General features: G+C 37.8%; 1 protein-coding gene across 4 annotated transcripts in view; it reads right to left on the bottom strand.

Moving 5' to 3' along the window:
* Rbks (ribokinase) overlaps positions 1-23,103 on the bottom strand; it is a 113,245-nt gene that overhangs the window by 85,799 nt on the left and 4,343 nt on the right. For 2 of the 4 annotated variants that reach the window (XM_023711101.1, XM_023711102.1), the window contains exons 2-3: positions 4,241-4,373; positions 813-894 (exon numbers count right to left, since the gene is read on the bottom strand). In XM_023711101.1, the coding sequence (XP_023566869.1) occupies positions 813-894; positions 4,241-4,373 (215 nt within the window). The remainder of the gene's footprint in view (positions 1-812; positions 895-4,240; positions 4,374-23,103) is intronic. The other 2 variants (XM_004627390.3, XM_004627391.2) reach the window with 1 other exon arrangement.

Genomic DNA, 23,103 nt, shown 5'->3' with positions numbered 1-23,103 from the left:
TTTCTGAATATTGCTTAATCTTAATTTTTGTTCTAAGATTTATACTGTAACTTTGACTTAACAATTTATTTAAAAGACATTGTATGGTATCTTCTCCTAGTATTAGAAACTTTAAAAAGTGTATTTCCATTTTCTGTTGACTTTAAAAAAACCCCCAAAAACAGAGGTTTGTACCTATGTTGTTTGCTTATTATTTATTGCCTATATCTTGTAATATGAGAAAATACTTTGGCAGTAACAATACACAATGTACTAACCATTGTTACTCTCCTAAAAAAAAAAAAGTATCAGAACATAAAAAAAAACAAAACAAAAAAACCCCCAAATACTATTTCTATGCTTCCTCCTAAGGGGGGGGGGGAAGAATTGTGTGGTCAGTATTTGAGTCTTCCACTCCTTACTTACAAAGTGTTGTTACCATTTTCTCTTTTCCTTTTCCCTCCCTTCCTTTCCCCTTCCCCATACCTAGTTCCCTTTCCTATTTGAACATTTTCTTCCTATATCACAATATCTATTACACATTTTAGTCCTTATTTACCCTTTGGGTTTCTCACAATACAGAAATAATGTGATCTTTATAGATGATCTACATTACTTCCTTATTTATTGAAATGGGAATTGAACTCAGGACCTTGTGCTTGCTAGGCAGGTGCTGTGCCATTGACTTATATCCCTGCCCCTACACAATCCTTAATAACTGTATTATAAGTGTCTCATCAATGTGCTACTGTATAAATATTGATGTTACCCTTGCTTTTTTTTTTTTAACAATACTTTGACAAAGAATTCTAACTCAATATAAATGTTTTTACCTGGGCCACCAATCTTATTTCATCAGAGCTTCTTCTTCTTTTCTTTGTTTTTTGCAGGGCAGTAGTAGGTAACTTAATGCTGCTAGGAAAACCATACAGAATTTTTTTACCAGTCCCCCCCTCCACCATCTGTTTGTTCATCTGCTTTTTTTTGTGGTACTGGGAATTGAACCTAGGTCCTCATGCTTGCCAGGCAAGCACTGCATCACTGAGCTATATCCTTGCCATATTCATCTGTATCTTGATTAATTTCATGATTTTGATTTCTACTTAGAAACTGTCATCTTTAAGAAACTGTTATAAAGCAAGTTTTCAATGAGAAGAAAGGTTTGTACTAATATTGTTTAGATAAGATTTCATGTCTACATCTTGTCCTCTGAATAACTACTGTGAAAACAATATGCAGTATAGTATTGTAACTGTCCAGCTAACCTACTTTGAAACTGTTTCATTGCCATTTTATCTTTTTTTCCTCATTAAAATCAATAAAAAATAAAACAAAGCAAGTTTGGCTGATTTACTTAATAAAAATGTACTTCATAATGAAAAATACCATGATTAATGGATATCATAAAAATATTGTTTTTCTTTTTAAGAATATTATGCAATTTGCTTAAGCTTTTAAATAAGTTTCTGCTTAAAGGTCCTAGGGTTCCTGAGCAAAGCTGCCCTTGATAGGTTTTACCTGATGGTATATTATCTGTCCTTCAATGTGCAGACTCCTAGGCTAAATTCTACTGTGGGAGCAAACATTAAATGACTATGTCAGGTTGTACAGTAGTCATGTGGCATTTTAAAAATTGTTCAAGAGATAACATAAATCATATACAGACAAGAACAGAATAGCACCTTTGCTTCAGTCAATGTCCCAAGTGGAAGACATCCTAGGATACAGATCCTTGCCTTTCTTATGTCTACTCATATAGTTTCATGGTTTATTTTCCAAGTTCAGTTCCATGAGTCAAGTATTTCTACTCTGTGTTTTTCTCTTTGCCTCAAATTCAACAGACCTAACCTAAAACCAATCTCCAAATCTTATAGTTGAATGAGATCCCAGGGGACATTTAATCTTGACTCCTGGCTCCATGAATATACAGCTTTCCAAGAGGAAAGGGATCTTTAATCTCCTTTTCCATGCCTTCACCTTCAGGGTATGTTCTTCGTCCAAGGAAAGGATTTTGGGTCCCTAAATATGAGTTCTATGCTCAGGTTTTCCCTGCCAGGAAATTATCTCATCCAGTTCCTAAGTCTTTCTCAGCATCATCTGATTACTCACAAGATCATCTTAGTTAATCAAGTATGGGATGGGGCAGGCCTAAAAATTTTCAACGGCTTTTTTATTTTAAATTATTTTTTGTATTTAGTACTGGGTCTACAGGGTCTCACTATACAGATTGGACTCCTAGTGATCCTCCTGTTTTCAGCCTCCCAAGCACTGGCATTACAGGTGTGTACCACCATGCCCAGTCTCAATCACTGTCTCAGTGCACCCCGGGGTGGGGCCACCACAGCATGGCTCATGAGGGATCAAATCCTAGTCCCTGCATCTGCCTAAGTAGGTGCTTTAATTTGCTGAGCTATCTGGCTGGCCAACAGCTCTTTCTCATAGTCCTATATTTCCTAGGATATAACTGTCAGTTTATCATATTAATATTGTAAATTAAAAAATTAACTTGGCCAACTGAAGATTTACTTTATTATTTTAATTATTTATTTGATACAGGGTCTCACTATGCAGTTTGGATTTGTAGTCATCCTCCTCTCTCAGCCTCCTCAGCGCTGGGATTACAGGTGTGTGCCACCACACCTGGTTTCTGTGGCTAGCATGGCATGCTCAGGGCTCCAGGTGGGCAGGGCATGTGGTACCAGGGATCAAACTCAGGTCTTTGTGCTTGACAAGAAGGCACTTAGACTGCCAAGCTATCACCTTAGCCTTGAAGATTTTCTTTAAAACTCGTGTTTTAAATATTTTTGATTAAACACCCCAAAGTAGCCATAAATTAGAAATAAAGTTACAGTTTGTCAGCAGATAAAGTGATAATTGTGTAGTTTATACATCACTTACAGACTCCTGTGGTGAAAAAAGTGTTGTAATGGGAAACGACATTTTAGAGAAATTTTTGTAAAATCTATATGGTTCACAGGGTAGGGCTCATTCTTTTAAGTTTCTTATGTTTTTTCATATCCTCTGTGTAGACCTAGTTTAGCTTTCCCTACATAAAACACCAACATAATCTTTTCCTATTACACTAGTAAGGCTAGCACCTTAAAATGTATGAAAGATGCAAAAGTAAAACAATTTCATTTATTTTCAAATTATTTGAGTAGGATGGACAGAACCAGGATCAGTGAATGTTACATATCATTTCTTCACATACTTAACAACAGAAATATGCCAAAATATGAGTTATGTGGAGTTCATTAAGGCAGTTTCCTTTCTGATCTGAGATAGAGCATCAGAAGAAAATCACTCAGTGATGAGCATATCACCAGCTACTAGGCTGTGTTTCTGAAAGCTGTATTACTGCAGTGAAATTTACTAAACAGGAGTGACTCATATACTGCTGCCTAGAAGTTTGACTACAGGAGCCCCCAAGTGGGCTAATTCTTTTCACTTTGCACTCTTCAGTTATAAAAGCTTTTTTTTTTTTTTTTTTTTTTTTTTTTTTTTTTTCCCGGAATGCCTTTAAGGCATGACTGGCTGTCTTGTGTTGTGGGGATCGAACCAAAGCAACCGGAGCCTGACTGCTTTGTTGAAGCATCCACTTAAAGAACTGAGCTACGGGGCAGGCCCCCAGTTATAAAAGCTTTAACATTCACAGATTGTAGCTTCAACCTATATGAGAACTGCTACTTCCCAGAGAATTCAATGAGGCAGAAACCAATATAAAGGACAAAGATTATTCTTATTCAGATTTTTAAAAACATGAGCACTCAAAAGAAGTAAAAATAGGTACTCAAAAAAAATTTGTATATGCATGTTGATAGTGGCAGTACTTCACACCAGCCGAAAAGGTGAAACAGCACAAGTGTCCATCAATTGATTCATGGATAGATAAACAATTTGTGGTAAGTAGATAAAAAGCACTAAGTAACTGACACATGTTGGAGTGCAGATGAACCTTAAAAACAGTAAAACAGTAAATGAAAGCAGCCAGACACAAAATTTCATGTGTTAAGTATTCTATTTATATGTCATGTCAAGAATAGTTAAGCATATATACACGGAATGCAGGCTGGTGACTGCAAGGGCTTGAGGGGAGGAGAACATAGAAGAAACTGCTTAAAGATAAGAGGTTTTATTGTGGAATGATGCTAACTGGACAGAAACAATACTTGCATGTTATGAATGTACTACAGCCACTGGCCCATTCATATCATAATGGTTAAGAAAAACAATGCCCCTGTCCTAAAATCAGAATGCTTACCTTGCACACCATGGATGTCTTTGCTCCAAGCCTGGCAGCCTGGACACACTGGTTGGCACCTTTCCCTCCAAAGCCAATAAAAAACTTATGTCCATGGATGGTTTCTCCAGTTTTTGGCAAACGAGAAGTAAGACTATTATAATTTAAAAACAGAAAAGAAAAAAAAAGATAAAGCACATTGGTAACTGCAAGTGACATAAGTGCTTTAGAAGAGGAAAGGTTATCTGATGGAGTGAGCTTTAAATAGTCTTAATAGAGAGTCTTATAGTTTAGCAAGTAGAGAAGATTGCCTTTTCCCTTATTTAAGGTAATACTCTGGAGTTTATTTCACTATGGAGAATGTACCTCCTAATAAAATTCTTCTCTTTCCTACAGTCCATGTGGTAACTCTACTTGAGATGATAATACCTGGTGTTTCTACTGCACCACGGATATATGTATGGGGATCTTGGTTTCATTCTCCAATTCCCAGTGCCAGCACAGTTTTATTCACAGTGGGATTTGGTACATGGTATGAGGTCAGTGTGTTTCTGTATGGGTTGATCTGGTCACTCTAACAAGAAGCAGGAGGTATGTCAGGATTCCAGTGATCATGTTAGGACAGAGAAGTTGTAATTCCAGATAGTAAAGGATCCTTTCTGATTACTAAAGATGGGATATAGAAAGGGTGGGATTAGGTTGTGGTCCCAGTCCACAGCACATTTTATGTACTAACTCAAAAAGAACAAGTATTTAAAACAATGGATCATAAAGAGCAGAATTTAATTTTTACTATGGAAAATTTCAAACATAAAAATAAAGCAAATAGCATTCCGATTTCCTTTCCCTACTCATTTATCACCAAGATTCTATAATTATCAACTTACAGGCTACTTTGCTTCACCTAAACCTTCACTGACTCCACCAAAAGCTAGATACTTTTACCATGTTATTGCCTGATGACGATAGTATGAAATGGGGCAAACAGTGAAAGGTTTGTCCCAAGGTAAGGTTTTCATAACTGTGAAGACAGAATATGTGAGGAAACAAAATCTTGGAAGGATGGAAGGAAATGACTGACTTTAAAATGGAAGAGTTGTTCTGGGAATAGGGGAAATGAAGAAGGGATAAAGTGGCCTTGGGACCACGAGGAACAGATGGAGAAGAATTAGGTATGAACAAAAAGGTAAGTTTTAGATGAGAAAAGGCTAAGAGGTAAGTTTTCTGAGAACCTATGCTACTTTAGATTATAAATTTATATTAATTTATAGGTTGACAGCTGAAATAAACATCACAATGTATATTCCTAGAGTAATAGAACAATGCTAATTCTCACAGGTTACTTACAGCTTATTTGCAATGGGTAAAAGATTAAGCTCAACCTGTGAACCTCCTTTCTGTGGTTCTAAAAGTGTTAATAAATTGGGTTAAACTACTTTGTTCCCAAGCAGCACACTGTCAAATATGGTTGAGATTCAAAAGAGGTTCATCAATAATTTGAAAACATCCCACTCCTCTTCTTTTCAATTCTATTTTTATCTTAGATTTTAAATGCATTTATAGTACTGATGAAGAAAATATACATCTAGAAGGTTCACTTCTGAAAAGGTACTCAATCAAGAGAAAAATGGTTTTAATGTAATGTTATTATCCTGTCATTTAATTTAGCAATGACAAGTGATGATGAGATTTTGATTTGCATCAAAAATCTTAAACATTTTAGGATTCTGTTATGAACAGGCAATGATGAGTAATCTGTGTGACTGAGTAACTATGTGAATTCTTGGCTTATTGATGTCGTGACAAACAACACTCCTAAAAACCTTAAAAAAGAAAGAAAATTCAAAGTGGCTAAAAATGGGCCAAATAACTTAATTAGTGAGACTGTCACTAAAGAAATGTATGTCTTTCACTCTATTTATACTTAGATCTGGGTCAAAGTCACTGGTTTGAATCAAGTGCCTTTTTATTATCAGCTGTGGGAAATCATGAGAATTATGTGACCAGATTATTGCTGGGCTGAGTGTATGTAGAGGAGGGTGAAATCAGGGGTGCAGCGTGTGTGTGTCTGATGTGGGAGCAGATGGCTGGGATTTAAACTCATTTCTAAATACGTAAATGATATTAACACAAGCACTGCATTAATTCAGCAATCACTGAAATTCATCACTCCTTTGGTATTTTACTATTTTCCTTCCTCTTGCTTCTGCATTGTTTCCCTGTTCCTGCTGCTTTCTTCTTCCAATGGTACACTCTCCTTACATGAGGACAGGGACCAAATCTTCTATGTCTTCCATTTTAGCCAAAATGCTTGTCACTTAACATAAAGTTAATAGACACTTGCTAATGGAATGATTTTTTTTGTACCGCGAATTGAACTCAGGGCTTCACGCTTGCCAGGCAGGTGCTGTGCCACTGAGCTACATCCTTGGCTCAGGAATAAATTTTCTGAAGAGTCTCCTTTTGTCTCTTTTCTACGTCTCCCCATATAGCATCCATTTTTGCTTTTGAATTGAGGGTGTGGAGCTGCTGATTAGGGGCAGGAGGAGGAAACTGGCAGGGGTGACTGTATAATTTTCTGGTGATAACAATTCTATATTTTACTGAATTTTGCCTACTGCATTCCCAATTTTAGCAACATTTTCCTTCCATAGGCAAGAATTTCAACTTTCCTATCATTCCTTCATGTGTGCAATAATTCAAATGTCGATGCAGTGTTTCACAATTGAGCAAAATCAAATTGCTGAAAATGGGATAAAATTCAAGCCTGATGCAAATAGCAGATGAGGAGTGCAGAGAGTATGTTACAGAACACAAAGCTTCTTTTATGATCTCGTCTGGGTCTTTTAAAAAAAGGAAAGATATATGTACAGTCATACATTGCTTAATGACAGAAATATGTTCTAAGAAATGCACCACTGAGTGACTCTGTTGTTTTTGGAATCGCACTTACACAAACTAAATGGCAATATAATCCTGGGCAGGACCATCACTGTATATGCTGTCAGCCCGCAGCTGGCAGGAATGTCATGCATTCAATGACTGTATGTTCACATATGATATGTAAATGTATAGAAAGTTCAAAGCTTTTGACAGTTATCCACAGAACAGGTCAGGCCAAACATTTCATATTTTACTTTATATACTTATGCACATAAATGTATATCTAATATATTAGTGCATTACAGTATTCTACTGTTACTACTTCAGATTAATATGCTCCTGCCACCTTATTTTCTAAGTAACTGTTCTGCATGGATACACAGTGGCTTCTTGCAGATGCAACCTAAAGGGTCCTTATCCCATGCTACCTTTTTCCTATTGCAGAACTTCCCTGTTTCTGTGCTATGGTTCTTCAGGCTGTCCTAAAGGACTGAACAACCAGTTACATGGATGAGTGGCCAACTCAAGAATATAATTTGACTTTATAATGTGGCCTTCCTATTTCCCTGTTTTAATTTCTCTGCCCTTGCTCTTGCTTCCTCCAGTACAGTGCTGAGTAGAACATGTGGATGTTTGTTTTATGCCCTGCTTCTGTTTAGACAGACTAGGAGAGCTGGATACAGTGGCCTGTAGCTACAGTCCCAGCCCTTGGGAGGCTGAGGAAGGACTGCTATGAGTGGAGGCCCATCTGGATACTTGGTGGGTTCAAGGACAACCTCAACTACATAGCAAGATCATTTCTCACAAACAAATGAGCAATCAAATAAAAAAATCAAAACAGACTAAGATAGCTTGCTGAATGTTTTTTTAAAAAAGTAAATTTAAAGTAGAGAATGGGGAAGAGAGCAAGTAGAAAGTTAATTACAAACAGGCAGAATCATTTCTGAATTATAAATTCAACTTACTTTGAATTAGGCTCTCCTAATATTCTTATTGAAACCAGAAGATTATATTCAAGTTTAAGAAAAACTTGCACAAAGTACCACATCCTGGATATAATTCAAGGATTCTTGGATTTGCCCTATTTCAAACATAAGGTTTAACAGGTACTGAAGATAAAAGGCTGAAAGGAAGAGAGAGAGAAAAAAAAAGGAGTACTGGTAAAACAAAGGAAAACACTGGCTACCATTTGAAACTTAAAACAGACTAGGTGTGGTGATGCAAGTCTACAATCCCAGTACATGGGGTGCTCAGGGAGGAGGATTGCAAATTTGAGTTCTGCCTGGGTGACTTAGTGAGACCCTGTCTCAAAAAGGTTCTCAGTGTGAAGGTTCTCTGATATAGCTCAGGGTGAAGGCCCTGGGTTCAATCTTCAGTTCAAAAATAGTTTAGAGAAAAAAAATTTCTCAATGAGGATAAAATTCAGACAAGCAAAACTATGCTTAACACATGTAACTGAATGGAAGGCAAATTCATAGTTTTAGAAGATATATTTTTGAGTTGGACAGGAAGAACAGTGATATTTGTACATAGATGGTCTGGTAGTCTTCTTTGCCAGAAGTCACTTGGTTACAGCCTGGGTTTGAGGAAGGAGGCCTGAGCCATTTACTGATTATGTTACCTTGACAGCTTTTCCCTCTTTGAACCAGCTTCTCTTCTTGCAAAAACAGTTTAATAATACTTGTCAACTCCTGAAATGGTTGGGTTTTGTGCTCTGAGTTAATTCACTGACAGGTGTTACTAGAACAACTTATCAATTGCTTTTAACTTCTTGACAATGAGGTGGTTGTTAGAGACTCTTAGAAATTATTCCAACCAAAGGAAGAAATGACCTCGTGAGAGGGGAATGAGAAGTTTTTTCACTCTAACGGTGACATTAATATTGACTTCAGCCAAAAGCCAAGGAATATACTGCTTTAGGCTTTTCCATCAACTTTTCCTTCTTTGGGCTACAAGCTTCTAACATGCCATCAACATCCATAATAGGAGATTGTACATTAGTTTATACCCAATTAAAGTTCATTAACTAATTTATTATTCCTACGCTCTGTATTCTTCAACCATATCTGTTCTTTTCAGCATTTTCGTATGTCACATTTAAAAGGCTGAGAGTAATTTCAAAATCAAGTTGTCATCTGTAACAATAGGGATGAACTTAGAGGGCATTATGTTAAGTGAAATAAGATAGGCACACAGAGATAAATGCCTTATGATCTCATTTATTTGTGGAATCTCAAAAAGTTGAACTCACAGCAGTAGAGTAGAGCAGTGGTTCCCAGAGGCTGGAGGGCAAGGTGGAGTTCTGGGAAGGGGAAGACACTGGTTACAGGGTACAATGTTACAATTAGATAGGGGAGCAACTTGGTAGGTAATCATTATGAAAAATTACACTGTATACTTGAAAATATCTATAAGAAAGACTGGTGAATGAAGAAGTATTTGAGGTGACAAATATGCTACTTACCCTAAGCTGAACATTACTAAATGAATTGAGAATCACTTTGTACCCCATATATATGTATAATTATTTAATAAAAATTTAAAAAATCAAATTAGTAACATCTATGTCTATCTCTGTAAAAAACATCTTAATTTCTCAAATAAAAATTCACCCTAAATTGGATAGTGAATATTTATAACCCCTGCACTCTGGGAAACTGAGGCAGGAGGAATGCAAATTCAAGTCCAGCCTGGGCAACTTAGCAACTTTATTTGAGACCCAATCTCAAAATAAAATAAGGGCTGAGAATATAGCTTTGTGCAAAGGCCCCAGGTTCAATCTCCAGTAATGAAAAATTCATTCTAAATCCCTGTACACAAGGGGGCTGAGGCAGGAGTACAAGCTGGAGCTCAGCCTGGGGAAAAGGGCCTGCATTCAATCCCTGATACACAAAATAAAAATTAAAATTAAAAAAAAATTGATTCTATGGTCCTCAGCCTACATTTGCTGAATATCTATGATTTAAGGAAATTATACATGGGTTATGTTTTAAATAGTTCTTTTTTTTTGGAGGGGGCACTTTTCTGACACAGGCTCTTACTGTGTAGTTCAGGATGACCTTGATCTCACTATGTAGCCTAGGCTGACCTTGAACTCACTGCAACCCTCCAGCCTCTGCCTCAAGAGTGCTGGGATTACACGCATGCACCTTAAGTGGTTCTTAACCAATTTTGATTTCTAACCTTTACTTTTCCCTAGCTAAAAAGTCACTTTTAGATGCAGCTACTCTCAAACCTATGGACAATACTATAGCCAGAGATGGCCAGCCTTTTGTAGCACCACATACTTTACTTCTATTCATTTAAAATTTACTTATGTCTGAGAAAAGTATTCTAGGCAACAGGAGAGACCATAAAGGTGAGTACACTATGGTCTTCTCTGCTTGATATTACTTCCTCAGAGAGGTCTCCCCAGATTACCTTACAGGAGCTATCTCCATCCTGATTTATCCATGTTGACAAGAAACACTTATTGGCTCACAGACAGCATTTTTTAAAAAGATAGGTTCTTGTTAGATCACACTAGCTTTACACTCACTTTGTAGCCCAGGCTGGTCTTGAGTTTGTGGTAATCCTGCTGCCTCAGCCTCCCGAATACTGGGATTACAGATGTGTGTGTGCACCACCACTTTAATCCAGGAGTGCTTTCTTATCCATGGACAGTATGTTCCAAGACCCCTATTGGATGGCTGCAACCACAGACAATACCAAATGCACCATACATACTAATATATCTTTTCCTTAAACAAACACACAGAAACCCTCATATAAGAGATTAACAATCATAATTATAATATTATAAAAAATAGTCAACATAACTACTCTTGTACATTGAGGCCATTACTAAGTAAAATAAAATTACTTGAATACAAGTGGCAACACTATGGTTGTTAACTAATAGTCTGTTAAGTAACAGATGTTTACGAAGCAACTGATGGGCAGGTAACACATGCTGGGTGAGTCTGCTGGAGAAAGAAATGATTCACCTCCAGGCTCCCAGGTTGGAGTAAAACTGCTTGAGTTTGCTGGTGATAAATTTTCTCTTATAGTTTTATAATGTTCATTTTGCTGTTAGACCTGTCCAGTGAATTTTTAATTTCAGATATTCGTACTTTTTATTCACTAAGTCTCTATATAGTTCTTTTACATGTCCTCCACTTTTCTCATGTTCATGCTTTTCATTAGGCACATTTATAATGGTACTCTTTATAAAGTACCATTATACTCTTTCTGCAATTTCTACTACTTTTGTTATTTTTCTCTATTGGTTAGCTTTTCCCCCCTCTTGGTTATGGATCATATTTTCCTGCATCTTTGTTGATCTATAATGATTTTGACTGGATGCTGAGCATTGCAAATGTTACACTGTTGAGCATCCTAATTTTGTTGTTTTCCCACAGTGTTGAGCTTTGTTTTTCCAAGTAGTTAAGCAAATTGTGGCCTAGCTTGATCTTTTTAAAGACTTTCTGAGACTTGTTAAGGTAGGTTTAGAGTTGTCTCTTCTGGAGGGTAAAGTTACCCCTTTTATTAAGTTGTCCTTTGGGGATCTCCACTGAATACACTGGAGGTTCAACATCTGTCTATATAGAACCAAACATTTCTGTTATGGTTGGTGTCTAGATGTCCCTTCAAAGCCTCATGCAGTCATGGGGTGGGCTTCTAGAGTTTGTTATTGATTCATAGTCCAATGCTAGGATTATGGGTGTGAGTGCTACTGTATACAATATAAGGGAGGGAAAGAAACTTATTCCTACTGCTTTTGCTATTTTCTGCTGCCATATACTGTGGCTCTCTGCCATGTGGCACCTGCCTTGGAGCCAGCTGATTATTGACAGAGACCTCTATAAACTGTGAGCTAAATAAATCTTTCCTTCTTTAAATTTGGGTATTTTGTCTCAGCAATGAAATAAAAGTAACCAAGACAATCTCTCGTCCTGTATAATTTCTGGGAGATGCTCAATTTACAGATTCTCAGCAGTTGTGGGCTTTGTAGAGTTTGTCTTTGTCTCTACTGAGTATGGAGCAATATTCTGGGGGACTTTGAAGAAGGTTTCTCTGCTTTCCATGACTAGCACCCTCTCAAGGGTACTTTCCATCAAACGTTGGCCTCCTTAGCCTCTCTAAGCTGTTCTGAACTGTGTTCTCAACTCACTGATACTACCATACTTTCCTGAGTTCCTGCTCTATGCCAGGGTCAGGAATATACTTCCTTGACTCACCTTGTTTCCTTTCTCTTCTGGATAACATTCTGTGTTGCCCATTTTCTAATACTTGAAACAATTATTTTCTAGTTGTTTATTGTGAGAAGCTAAGTATGAATACCAGTCACTATAAAATGGCTAGTAGTAAATGCTTTTGAGTGAACAGTCTACCTTTAAAAGGAATATATAGAAAGCCTGGACAATAGATGTCTACAAACCAAATATGTAATACAATGGACTGAATGCAATGAGAAAGGCTGTGTACTATTGTAGTCCAAAGAGAAAAGTAATCCAGTTATTTAATTTCTAAAATGGAACACTGGTTATGAGATGGGAGCTCTTATATTCTTAGCCCAGAAACAATGGTAAGAATAGGAACAAATAGGGACACCTTATTTTTATTCTTCCAATGTGCATGGAGGCTTGAGTATAGAGGGGCTGGAGAGGTACACAGTTCAAAATATTAAAAATCTATTTAAAGGGCTGGTGGTATAGCTCAGTGGACTAAGCGCTTGCTTAAGTAATTGCTGGGGCCAGGGTTTGATCCCTGGCACCACATGCTGTGCTAGCCCTGCCCCCAAGCGCACTGAGCTGGCAATGGAGTCAGAGCATGGGGGCGCACGCCTGTAATCCCAGCACTAGGGAGGCAGAAATTGGGAGGATCACTACAAGTCTGAGCTGCATAGTGAGACCTTGCACAAAAAACAAACAAAAATCCCCTTAAAAATCTATTTAAAAATACCATCTAATGTCAACAAATATTTTTTGATCTATATATAAACATATACATATATATAGTATAAATATGAAGTATCACTTAAATATTCATGTGTTGAGGGCTGCTAGCCTTACCACTGGATTAACCACTGACGAGTTTATGGTAAAAGGAGTTCATGTCCGGAAGGGCATGTTTGTGCAGCTGCCCCTTGCTGCTTCCTGGCTGCCGTGAGGTGAGCAGCTTTCCTCTATTTCACCTCTCTGCCATGATGTTTCTGCCTTGCAGCCAGCTAACCATGAACTGAAACCTCTGAAACCATGGCCCACAGTCAATCTTTTCTCCTCTAAGCTATGAATGTCACGTATTTTGTTCCAGTGGTGGCAAGGTGGCGAATACATCTGTACCTTCTTACTGCTGCCTGAGAATAGACTTGGATAAAGAACAGAAACTTGGGTAAGAAAGGGGCAATGGTTTCGAAACTGCAAGCTGTGAGAGAAGGCAAGAGTAATGTTTGTGTGTGTATAAGGGAGGAAGAAGCATGGAATGGGAAGCAAAAGGATCACAACGCATGTGTGACAGAACTAAAAATTGAGAAAATCATGATGAGGAAAATACAGTAGAAATGAGACAAATAAGACAAAAGAATTTATTAAAGTTCCGAATGAGTAATAACTTAAATTCACTGAAGACAAAGTATGAATTTATATAATAAAAATAATAGTGACAAATAACTACATAACCAATGTTTTCTTCCTGATATTGCCAATTAATTATAGTAAATTTTAAATTCCAAAATGACTTCTGTCATCACATTATAATTATCTGGGCTACATCTTCCTGCCATCTGCTGGTATAGTTTAAAGAAATAAAAATGGATTTTAATTTTATCCTAAACAAAATATAATTAGAAGGATAAATCACCATAAGAAAAATAATGTATTCTAGACTTATTAAATTTTAGTTTATTTACTATTTTTGTTCTAGGTGCTCATGCTTCTTTCACATTCCCATCACTGTGAATATTCAAGAATTGGTTATATTTGAACTTAAAAATTCTTCTGTAAGAAAAGGTGAGGGCAGGCATTATCACTTGTTTTAGAGAGGAAACGAGAATTCAAAAAAAAATACTGTCTTAACCTGAATATTCACTCAGTTCTTCTGCTCCGCTGCCACAGTATTGAAAATACTCTGTTCTGCCCTGATGGTTGGGATGCAAAACGTCCCCCAAAAGGCATACAGTATTTCACTGAAGGCTGGGGCATCAGCTGATGTGCTTCTGGAAGTGACTGGATCTTATGGACTCTCAACTTCTTCAATGGATGAACCTGGTGCAGAGTTCACAGCTCAACAGGCATATCAGGAGGTAGGCCTAATAGCATGGAGCACGTCAGTGGGGGGATGGCTTTGAAGGGCATGTTTTATCCCTGAGTCCTCTCTCTCTTTCCCCCCTCTCTGCTTCTTGGTCATTATGAGGCAAATAATTTTTCTCTACTATGTCCCTCAACTGTGTTTCTGCCCTGCCACAGGCATAAAACAACAGGGAGCTGACCATGGACTTAAATCTCTGGAACTGTGAGCCAAATAACTCTTTCTCTAGTTTTTTTTTTTTTTTTTTTTTAAATCTCAGATATCTTGTTCTAATGACAAAAAGCTAGTATTTATTTCATATGAAAATCAGTATTTTCTCAATTCTGACAAATATTCGTTTAAATAGTATTAAAAAAATCACTTACAAACCGGAGTCTAACCAGGTCTTTGAGATAAAAAATAGGTAGACCCAGTAGCAAAAATACTGTATAGTGTTTCTAGAAGCTGGAATTTAGATACCTCGAAATCAACAACTTAAAAAAAAATGTTAGAAAAAACCCCAAACAAAGAGAAATCAACAATTTGAAGATGCGAGTAGACCTCCAGATACCGGGAGGGAGCTGACAGGAAAACTATAAACTACAGAGAAGATGGAGAAACAGAACACAACAGAGAAAAGAATGAGGTTGCAAAGTTGACCACAGCTCCTGGAGAGCGGCCTTTTTGTACTGATACAAGGTAAACCGGGACTGTAGGCAGCTCAAAGAAGAAACAACGCCAGCAGTACTAGTCCCCAGAAAAGCCCACAGCTATTTAACTACGAACACAGTATGAGGTTTTACTCTGAAAGTTACTCTTTCTGCATGGCAGGGTAAGTGAGAAAAAAATCCAGGCCTATGCCTACAATACTGGAGAGGGTATAATCAGGAGCCAATTTGGGAAGGGATTAATTATTTAAGACTGAGCCACAGAACAATTGCAAAACAACTATACCACAGGATTTCTGGTGTCACCCCACTATAGTGACTGGGGAGATGACAAAAGACAGTTACAGAGCGGGTGCAGCCTAGATATAGACCCCAACCCCAAGAATTTTCAGCTCAGGCCAGGAAGGCCTGTGACCCCATCTTCCATGACGAGAATCCAGGCTTGTTGTGTGTGGTGTTCTGAGGTCATTCAGACTGAAAGTGCTTGCAGTAAATCCAACAGTCTGCTTGACACCCTGCACTACACTGAACACAGAACTCAGTGGTCTGTTTGCTGTCCCTATCTACCAGTGTGAAGAGGGTATGCCTTGGCTTGCATAGCTGCCACATCCTGCAGTATATGTACAGAAAGCATGGAAACTGGGAGCGGCTGAGTGACTCTAGCCTTACGGCAGTCACTACTGATAAATGAAACCCAATGAGAAAGGTGTGTCAAGGATTTAGCATTCACAGACAAAATGCTTCTTACTTTTCTCATTGCTGAGCCAAATACCTAACACCCAAAGTTAGATGAGGAAAGGTTTATTTTGGTTCAGTTTGTAGAGGCTGCAGTCTATAATCAGCTGGTTCCAAGACAAGGTGACATGGCAGGGGGGCATCACAGAAGAGAAACAGTTCATTGCAGGAGAAGGCAGCCAAAGACCCCCAGAAGCCCTCTTTATTTATTTTTTATTTATTTATGATTTTTTTTTAAAGTTTAACTTTATTTTTTAATTAAAGTCCAGAAATTTCTGTAAGACAAGTACATTAATGAAGTGTTTCCAAAGAACAATATATACTCTAGTTTGCTGAGTATTTCAGCTCAAAGAGCTCATACCTAATTCCTGGGCACTAAAAATCAGCATGGATCGTAGATGATCTAGAATACACTGTGTTCTGAAGACCACAGCTAGTTTGATTTTTAACCATAATGAAAAACAGTACTAATTCCATCAAATATGTTTTACAAGCAATTATAAATTCAGATCCACTGTATTATGCAACACACATCTTTGGAAAGCAACATAAAACAGTGAGATCAGACCAGTAGAAATATACACAGTTAAAATAAATACACAAAGTACTACAGTTTTATTAAAAACTACTACTTGAGGCCGGGGAGATGGCTCAGTGGAATAAGCGCTTCCCTGGCAAGCACAAGGGCCTGAGTTTAATCCCCGGTTCTGCAAAAAAAAAAAAAAAAGCCTACTACTTGAGAAAGAAATCTCCTTTCTACAAATAGCATAAAACTGTAGAATGATGAAAGGATTTGGGAAAGCTTTACAAAAGCTTAATTCCAACTATATCTTCCTGAGGGTGGTGGCAAAGGGTATTTTCTTCCTTCTCTGGGATATCCCTGTCTTCCTCCACGATCATCTCACTCGGGTGGATACCCGCCAGGCCCAGCTAACATCTGGTACTGGTTTGGCTGGAAAGCTGCATTTTGGGATTGGAGCATATGGTTCCACGGCAGTAAAGGCTCAGCCTCAACACCTCTGTCAAATCTCTGCTGCTGGAAAAGGGGAGGAGGACCTTGCCAGGAGTCCTGACGCCTCATGTTGGACATCAGTTTGGGAATCTGGAGAAGCCCTCTTTAAAAAAATTTTTTTAAAATGTATTTGGGTCTCACTGCACAGTTCAGACTCGTAGTGATCCACCTGTTTCAGCCTGGTGTGATACCACGCCCAGTCTTGGTGGCTGGCTCATGGCTGGCTCAGCGGACCTGGCACAGGGAGAAAGGGGGGGTCAACTGATACCTGTGCTTCCCTAAGCAGGGGCTTGGTCCACTGAGCTATCTCGCTGGCCCTCAGCAGCCCTCTTTCTATCCCTTGTATTCCAGTCATGTTACCTGCCTTTAAAGCAGGTGCCACTAACACCCAGGATGGGGGCACCCTCAATCCTATACAGCACTACGCCAAACCAATGGATTAATTTAGTAATTACACTCTTGATCCCAGCATCACACACTCAATCCCAGAATCTCATGCTGAGCTCCAGCCACCTCTGACAGGTACCACCTACAACTGCATGAGGCTAGGGTAGTAGGGTAATCCAGACAAAAGCTGAGTAAGAATAGGTTTTAGCAGTCATTCACACTCCTCCTCCATATCCTGTGGATTTCAAGATTGTATACCCTGGACAGAAACCACTCATTCAAAAATATGGAGTTTTTCTGATTTCATTTTTTTTTTCTTTTTTGAGATTTCTGTTTTCCTTTTCCTTTGATCTTGCTTTTTTTTTTTCTCTTTACTGTTTTTTTTACCTAATCTTATTTTTTTTTATTTTTCAGATTTTACTCTTTTAATTCATTTCCCAACCTCTTCATCTGTTTTCAAATTTACTATTACAATTAAACTTCATTAATCTTTTAGATATTTACGTAACTCCATTCTATTAATGTTGAATTCCATTATGAATGGTGGTATAGTTGTTACATTTAGTAAACACTGATTGCATGTCAATATTTGGTTCATCCTTGTATCTATATTCTAGCTATTGGTGTCTTTTCTTTTTTTGGGTTTTTTTTTTTTGCGGAACTGGGGATTGAACTCAGGCCCTTGTGCTTGCCAGGGAAGCGCTTATTCCATTGAGCCATCTCCCTGGCCCTATAGGTGTCTTTTCTATAGTTAACAATGATATGGTAGTGGTCTTTAATTAGTCTTTAAGGTATATTAATATCTGGTTTATCTTTGACAATACTATCGTTGCTCATCTCGTTGCTATTGCCAGTGTTGTATAGCTGCTATTGTTTTTTACCGTATGCCAATATCTGGTTTGTCTTTGTATAATCAACAACATTATAGAAATGCATACTAGGCCAGTCATACTGTACCCCCTACTCTCAAATATAAAGGGAGGTGGTGGGATCCTGGGACAGAGGCAAACAACTATAGCTAGCCACACCACAGTAATTACTCAAAAGCAGACACTAAAGAGATTGACACACTAACAGCAAAGTATTTTTTTTCCAGTTTTTTTTATTTAAATTTTTTTTTTATTTATTTCTTCTTTGTACTAGGGATCAAACCCTGTGTGTGTCAGACAGGTGCTTACACCACAGAGCTGTTACCCCGGCTCTAGTTTTTATTTATTAATACATGCTTGCAGTACATAATGACTACACTCTACATGTATTGATACATCTCAGTTCATATTTCTTTACTTTCCCCTCACATCCTCTCAAACTCCCTCCATCTCTTGATCATCCTTCTATTTGAAAAAGACCTAACTCCCCACTTCCTATAGTTTGTCTTCTACTTTGCATTCATTCATTCATTCATTCATTCATTCATGCATTCATTCATGCATTCATTCATTCATTCATTCATGGTTCCTCATTAGAGAAGCTATGGTTTGTGTCTAGTTGTCTCCCAAAGCATCACGTAAGTTATGGGGCAGACACGGCTAGAGGTGCAGTTCATGGCTCGACATACTTGTGTAGAGGAGCAGGGCGGGGCTCAAGGGGTGGGGCCAGAGAGGCGTGAGCCACTAAACCAGGGGTGGTGCACTTCAGGTCATCCTGGATACAGTAGCTCCCCAGCCTCTCCTCAGGACTCTGTAGCATGGGGCTGCAGCATCTGCAATTGATGTTCTCAAAATAGTATGCCTTGGAGCCAGCCGAGTATGGACTGAAACCTCCAGTAACTGTGTGCTAAATAAAACTTTGCTTCCTTTATTTTGAGTGTCAGGTATTTGTCCCAGCAATGAGAGAAGAGTAACTGAGACACAGTTCTATATTTTAGATTGTGTGTTAAATGCCACATTTTCTTTGTCCATTTATCTATAGTAAGAGTCTTTCCACTATAATTGACCTTCAAATTTCAGCAGGCACATGGAGGCACTTCCCCAGAACAGAAAGAAGCAAAATGCTTATGAGAAATCCCAATGCTCCAAACACTGATCCATGGTGAATCAGTGGGGAGGAAATAAGAAACAAAACAGCTGAATTATACTAAATGATAAAAGAGGACACACTTTTCAAATGAAGTAGAAATTACAAATGTATGAAAAAATGTTCAACACCACTAGTCATTCAAGATATAAAAATGAAAACAATGCTAATATTTCATCTCATTCCAGAGAGAACAGCTGTTATCAAGAAATCAATAACAAATGCAATGATATGGGAAAAAAGAAAACCTTCACTGTTGGCAATGTAGACTGGTACAACCACTGTGGAAATTAGTGTGGAGATTCTTCAAAAACCTAGGACTCGGGGTCTCATTTGATCTAGCTAGTCTTATTGGTATCTTTTTTTTTTTTTTTTTTTTTCAGAACTGGGGATTGAACTCAGACCCTTGCGCTTGCCAGGGAAGCGATTATTCCACTGAGCCATCTCCCCAGCCCCCCCTTTTTTTTATTGGTATATTTTTGAAAGAGTTAAAAATATCATACCACAGTGATATATGTATACCCATGTTGATAGCATCATAGTTTTTAATAGCTAAATCTTGGAAACAATCCAAATGCCATCAACTGAATAGATAAAAAGGCATTTATTTATCTTAATGTATTTGGTTGTTGCAGGGTCTCACTATACAGCTTGGACTTGTGATCCTTCTGCTTTCAGCCTCCCTAACACTGGGATTACAGGCATGTGCCACTATGCCAGGACTCTGGGGCTGGCTCAGCTCTCCCTGGGGGTGGGGCTGGCATCGCACATGGTGCCAGGGATTCAACTGTGGTACCTGCACTTGCCTAAACTTGCCTAAGCGGTGCTTTAGTCCACTGAGCTATCTCACTGGCCCTAGGTGATTCTTTTAATAATACAAGGGAGTACTACTCAGCCATAAAGAAGGAAAAACTTGAGACATCTACAATTAAATGGATGACTCTTGAGACCATACTCTTAGGTGAAATAAATTGTACATACATATAAATATCACATTGTCCTCTGTTCTTGTGGCTTTTTAATTAAGATGTTAATGTTCAGATCTGTTTAGAGCCTGATCAGCATGAGTGTCATATTTCCTTCTCAATGGCACATTATCTCTGTCTCACTCTGTCTCTCTGTCTCTTCTTCCCTCCCCCCACCTTCCCTTACACTTGTCAGGCAGATGCTTACACCACTGAGCTATCTCCCTGGCCCTGGTGTATCTTTTGTAGTAAATGATAGGCTACAATGAAAAAGAACACTTAATTCTGGATAGTGCTGTCCAAGATAAGAATTGGCCTTTTACTTTTCATTATTTTTCAAAATTATCATTTTTGTTGAGCAGAGATACCATAATGAAAGCCTAGTTATGAGGAAATTAATTTCTCAAAAGTGTTAAAAATTTTCTAAGACAAATGTTTAGTTATACATACAAGAATTGAATAGTTTGGAAGATTGTTGGTTTATAATTACTTCTATAATATTGTTTAATCAGAAATTGTATGAACCTGGACTATATGTATAAATGTAAAAATTGTTTACAGTATGCTGTTTGATTTATTTTTGAGTGTTTAATTTTTTTTTGAATGTTAAATCTGTGCTCTATTACATATAAAAATTGGGAAGATGAATGCTCTAGTTTCTGGAAAATATACGTAGGGAAAATATATGGGCAATTCCTGATGCAGTTCAGTTGATGGACATATTATGGAAACTAACTCAATATTTCTGGTTTGTCTGTACTCAGAAGCAGCAGATATATAAACAGATGTTCAATAAAGAATAATTTTGATCCATTTAAAAAAATCACATTGTCTCTCTGGTGTAAGAAACTGAAATTATAAATAAGAAACAAAATGTGTAATAGATTCTTTTTTCTGTATTTAGGGAAGGGTCTACAGGGTGTTCAGGGTCTCACTACTAGATCAGATTTGTAGTGATTCTCCTGTTTACAGCCTCTCAAGTGCTGGGATTACAGGCGCACGCCACCATGCCCAGTCTCTATAATAGATTTGTGAAATAGGAAGAAATTTTTCAAAAGGAAAGGGGAATTGAGGTAGGGAGGGGGAAAAGAAGAAAGTATAAAGAAAAGAATGAGGAAAGGTTAAAACAGAAACAGAACTTTGTAAATAAGGAGAAGAGGGGTTGAAGGGAGGGGATGGTAATGGGGAAAAAAGAAGGATCAAAATATATCATGTACATGTACTATCAGGCAAGATAACAAAATGAAAGAGATACGTATAGAAAAGGAAGAAGTCAAATCTTTATTATTTACAGATGATAAGATCCTCTACATAGAACATTCAAAAAAGACTACCAAAAGATTCCTAGAAGTAACACATTTTCAGTGGGGCTGTAATTCATGTATTTTGTGGTTGGGTGGCTTGAATCACTGGTGGTACATCCATGACTATCCCATTGGGTGGTTTTTAAAATTAATTTTATTATTAAAAAGAGCCATAAAAGTGAAGAGATTCATCTGTACTACCCGTGGTTCAAGTCATGGGAAGTACCACTGGTCGTTCAAATTGCCAGGAACCAATGTAGGAGGATATAAAATCAACACAAAAATCAATATTATTCTTGTTTAATAATAATAATAATGAACTCACCAAGAAAGAAACTAGAAAACAGTACCACTTACCATAGCATCAAGAAAAATTAAATACCTGGGATTAACCTAACCAAGGAAGTGAAAGAAAACTATAATGAAAAGTACAGTACACTGAAAAAGGACATTGATGAGCATATCAGAACTGGAAAGATATTTCCTGTTTTAGGTAGGCAAAACCAATACAGTCAAAATGTCTGTACTTCAAAATGGATATACTGATTTAACACAACCCCAATCAAAACACCAATAGCATTCTTCACAGAACTAGAACTAGAGAAAGCACCTCCACAATTCATGTGGAATTTGAAAAAATCTAGAATAGCAAAAATAATCCTGGGCAATAAGAGCAAAGCCAAGCTGGGTGTGGTGGTGCATGCCTATAATCCCAGTTCTCTGGAGGCTGAGGCAGGAAGATTATTGTGATTTCAAGACCAGCCTGTGCTACACAGTGAGTTGAAGGCCAGCCTTCAACTGCATAGGGAGACCTTGTCTCAAAAAGACCCAAAGGGTGGGGGGAGAGCAAAGCAGCTAGGCTTGGTGGGGCACTTGGGAGGGGCAAAGACCTCTGTGAGTTTGAGGACAGCCTGTACTACATGGTGAGGCTCCAATAAGAAAACAAAGAAAACAAATAACAACAACAACAAAAACAAAGCAAAACAAAACAAAGCAGGAGTCAACACAGTCCTGGACTTCAAGTTACACTACAAAGCTTCAGTGATACAAACAGCATGGTACTGTCAAAAAACAGACATGTGGATCAGTGGAATGTAACAGAGGATGTAGAAACAACTCCAGGCACATTCTCCTAGCTGATCTTTTAACAATAGGGCCAAAAACATACTCTGGAGGAAAGAGAACACCTTCAATAGTGTTTAGGAAACCAGGTATCCACATGCAGAATATTGAATCTAGACCCATATCTTTAACCATGCATTAAACTAAAAATCAAAATGGATCCAAGATCTAAATGTTAAAAACAATCTATTGTAACGCAAAAGAGGTAAAACTCTTGAAGACATAGGCGTAGGCAGAATTTCTCAACAAAACCCCCAATGCGCAAACAATAATGCCAAGAATCAATGAAGGGATCACATAAAATTCAGGTGCTTCTGCACTGCAAATGAAACAACCAACAGAATGAACACATTCCTCATGGATGATTGCTTGTAATATTAAGAGACACAGTTATAAAAATGTTTAAAATATCAAAATAATTGGCAAGTGATAAGCAATTCTCAGAACTAATTTGAGGAGGAGAAATGATGAAGGGTGATAGTCTTGTAATATTGGGAAAGTATAATTTTGGACTAACATTCCTTTG

This window comes from Octodon degus, unplaced genomic scaffold (genome assembly GCF_000260255.1).
Source record: "Octodon degus isolate 3935 unplaced genomic scaffold, OctDeg1.0 scaffold00019, whole genome shotgun sequence".
NCBI lineage: Eukaryota > Metazoa > Chordata > Mammalia > Rodentia > Octodontidae > Octodon > Octodon degus.
The sequence above is the reverse complement of the archived record's forward strand: the minus strand, read 5'-3'. Positions and strand labels throughout refer to the sequence as shown.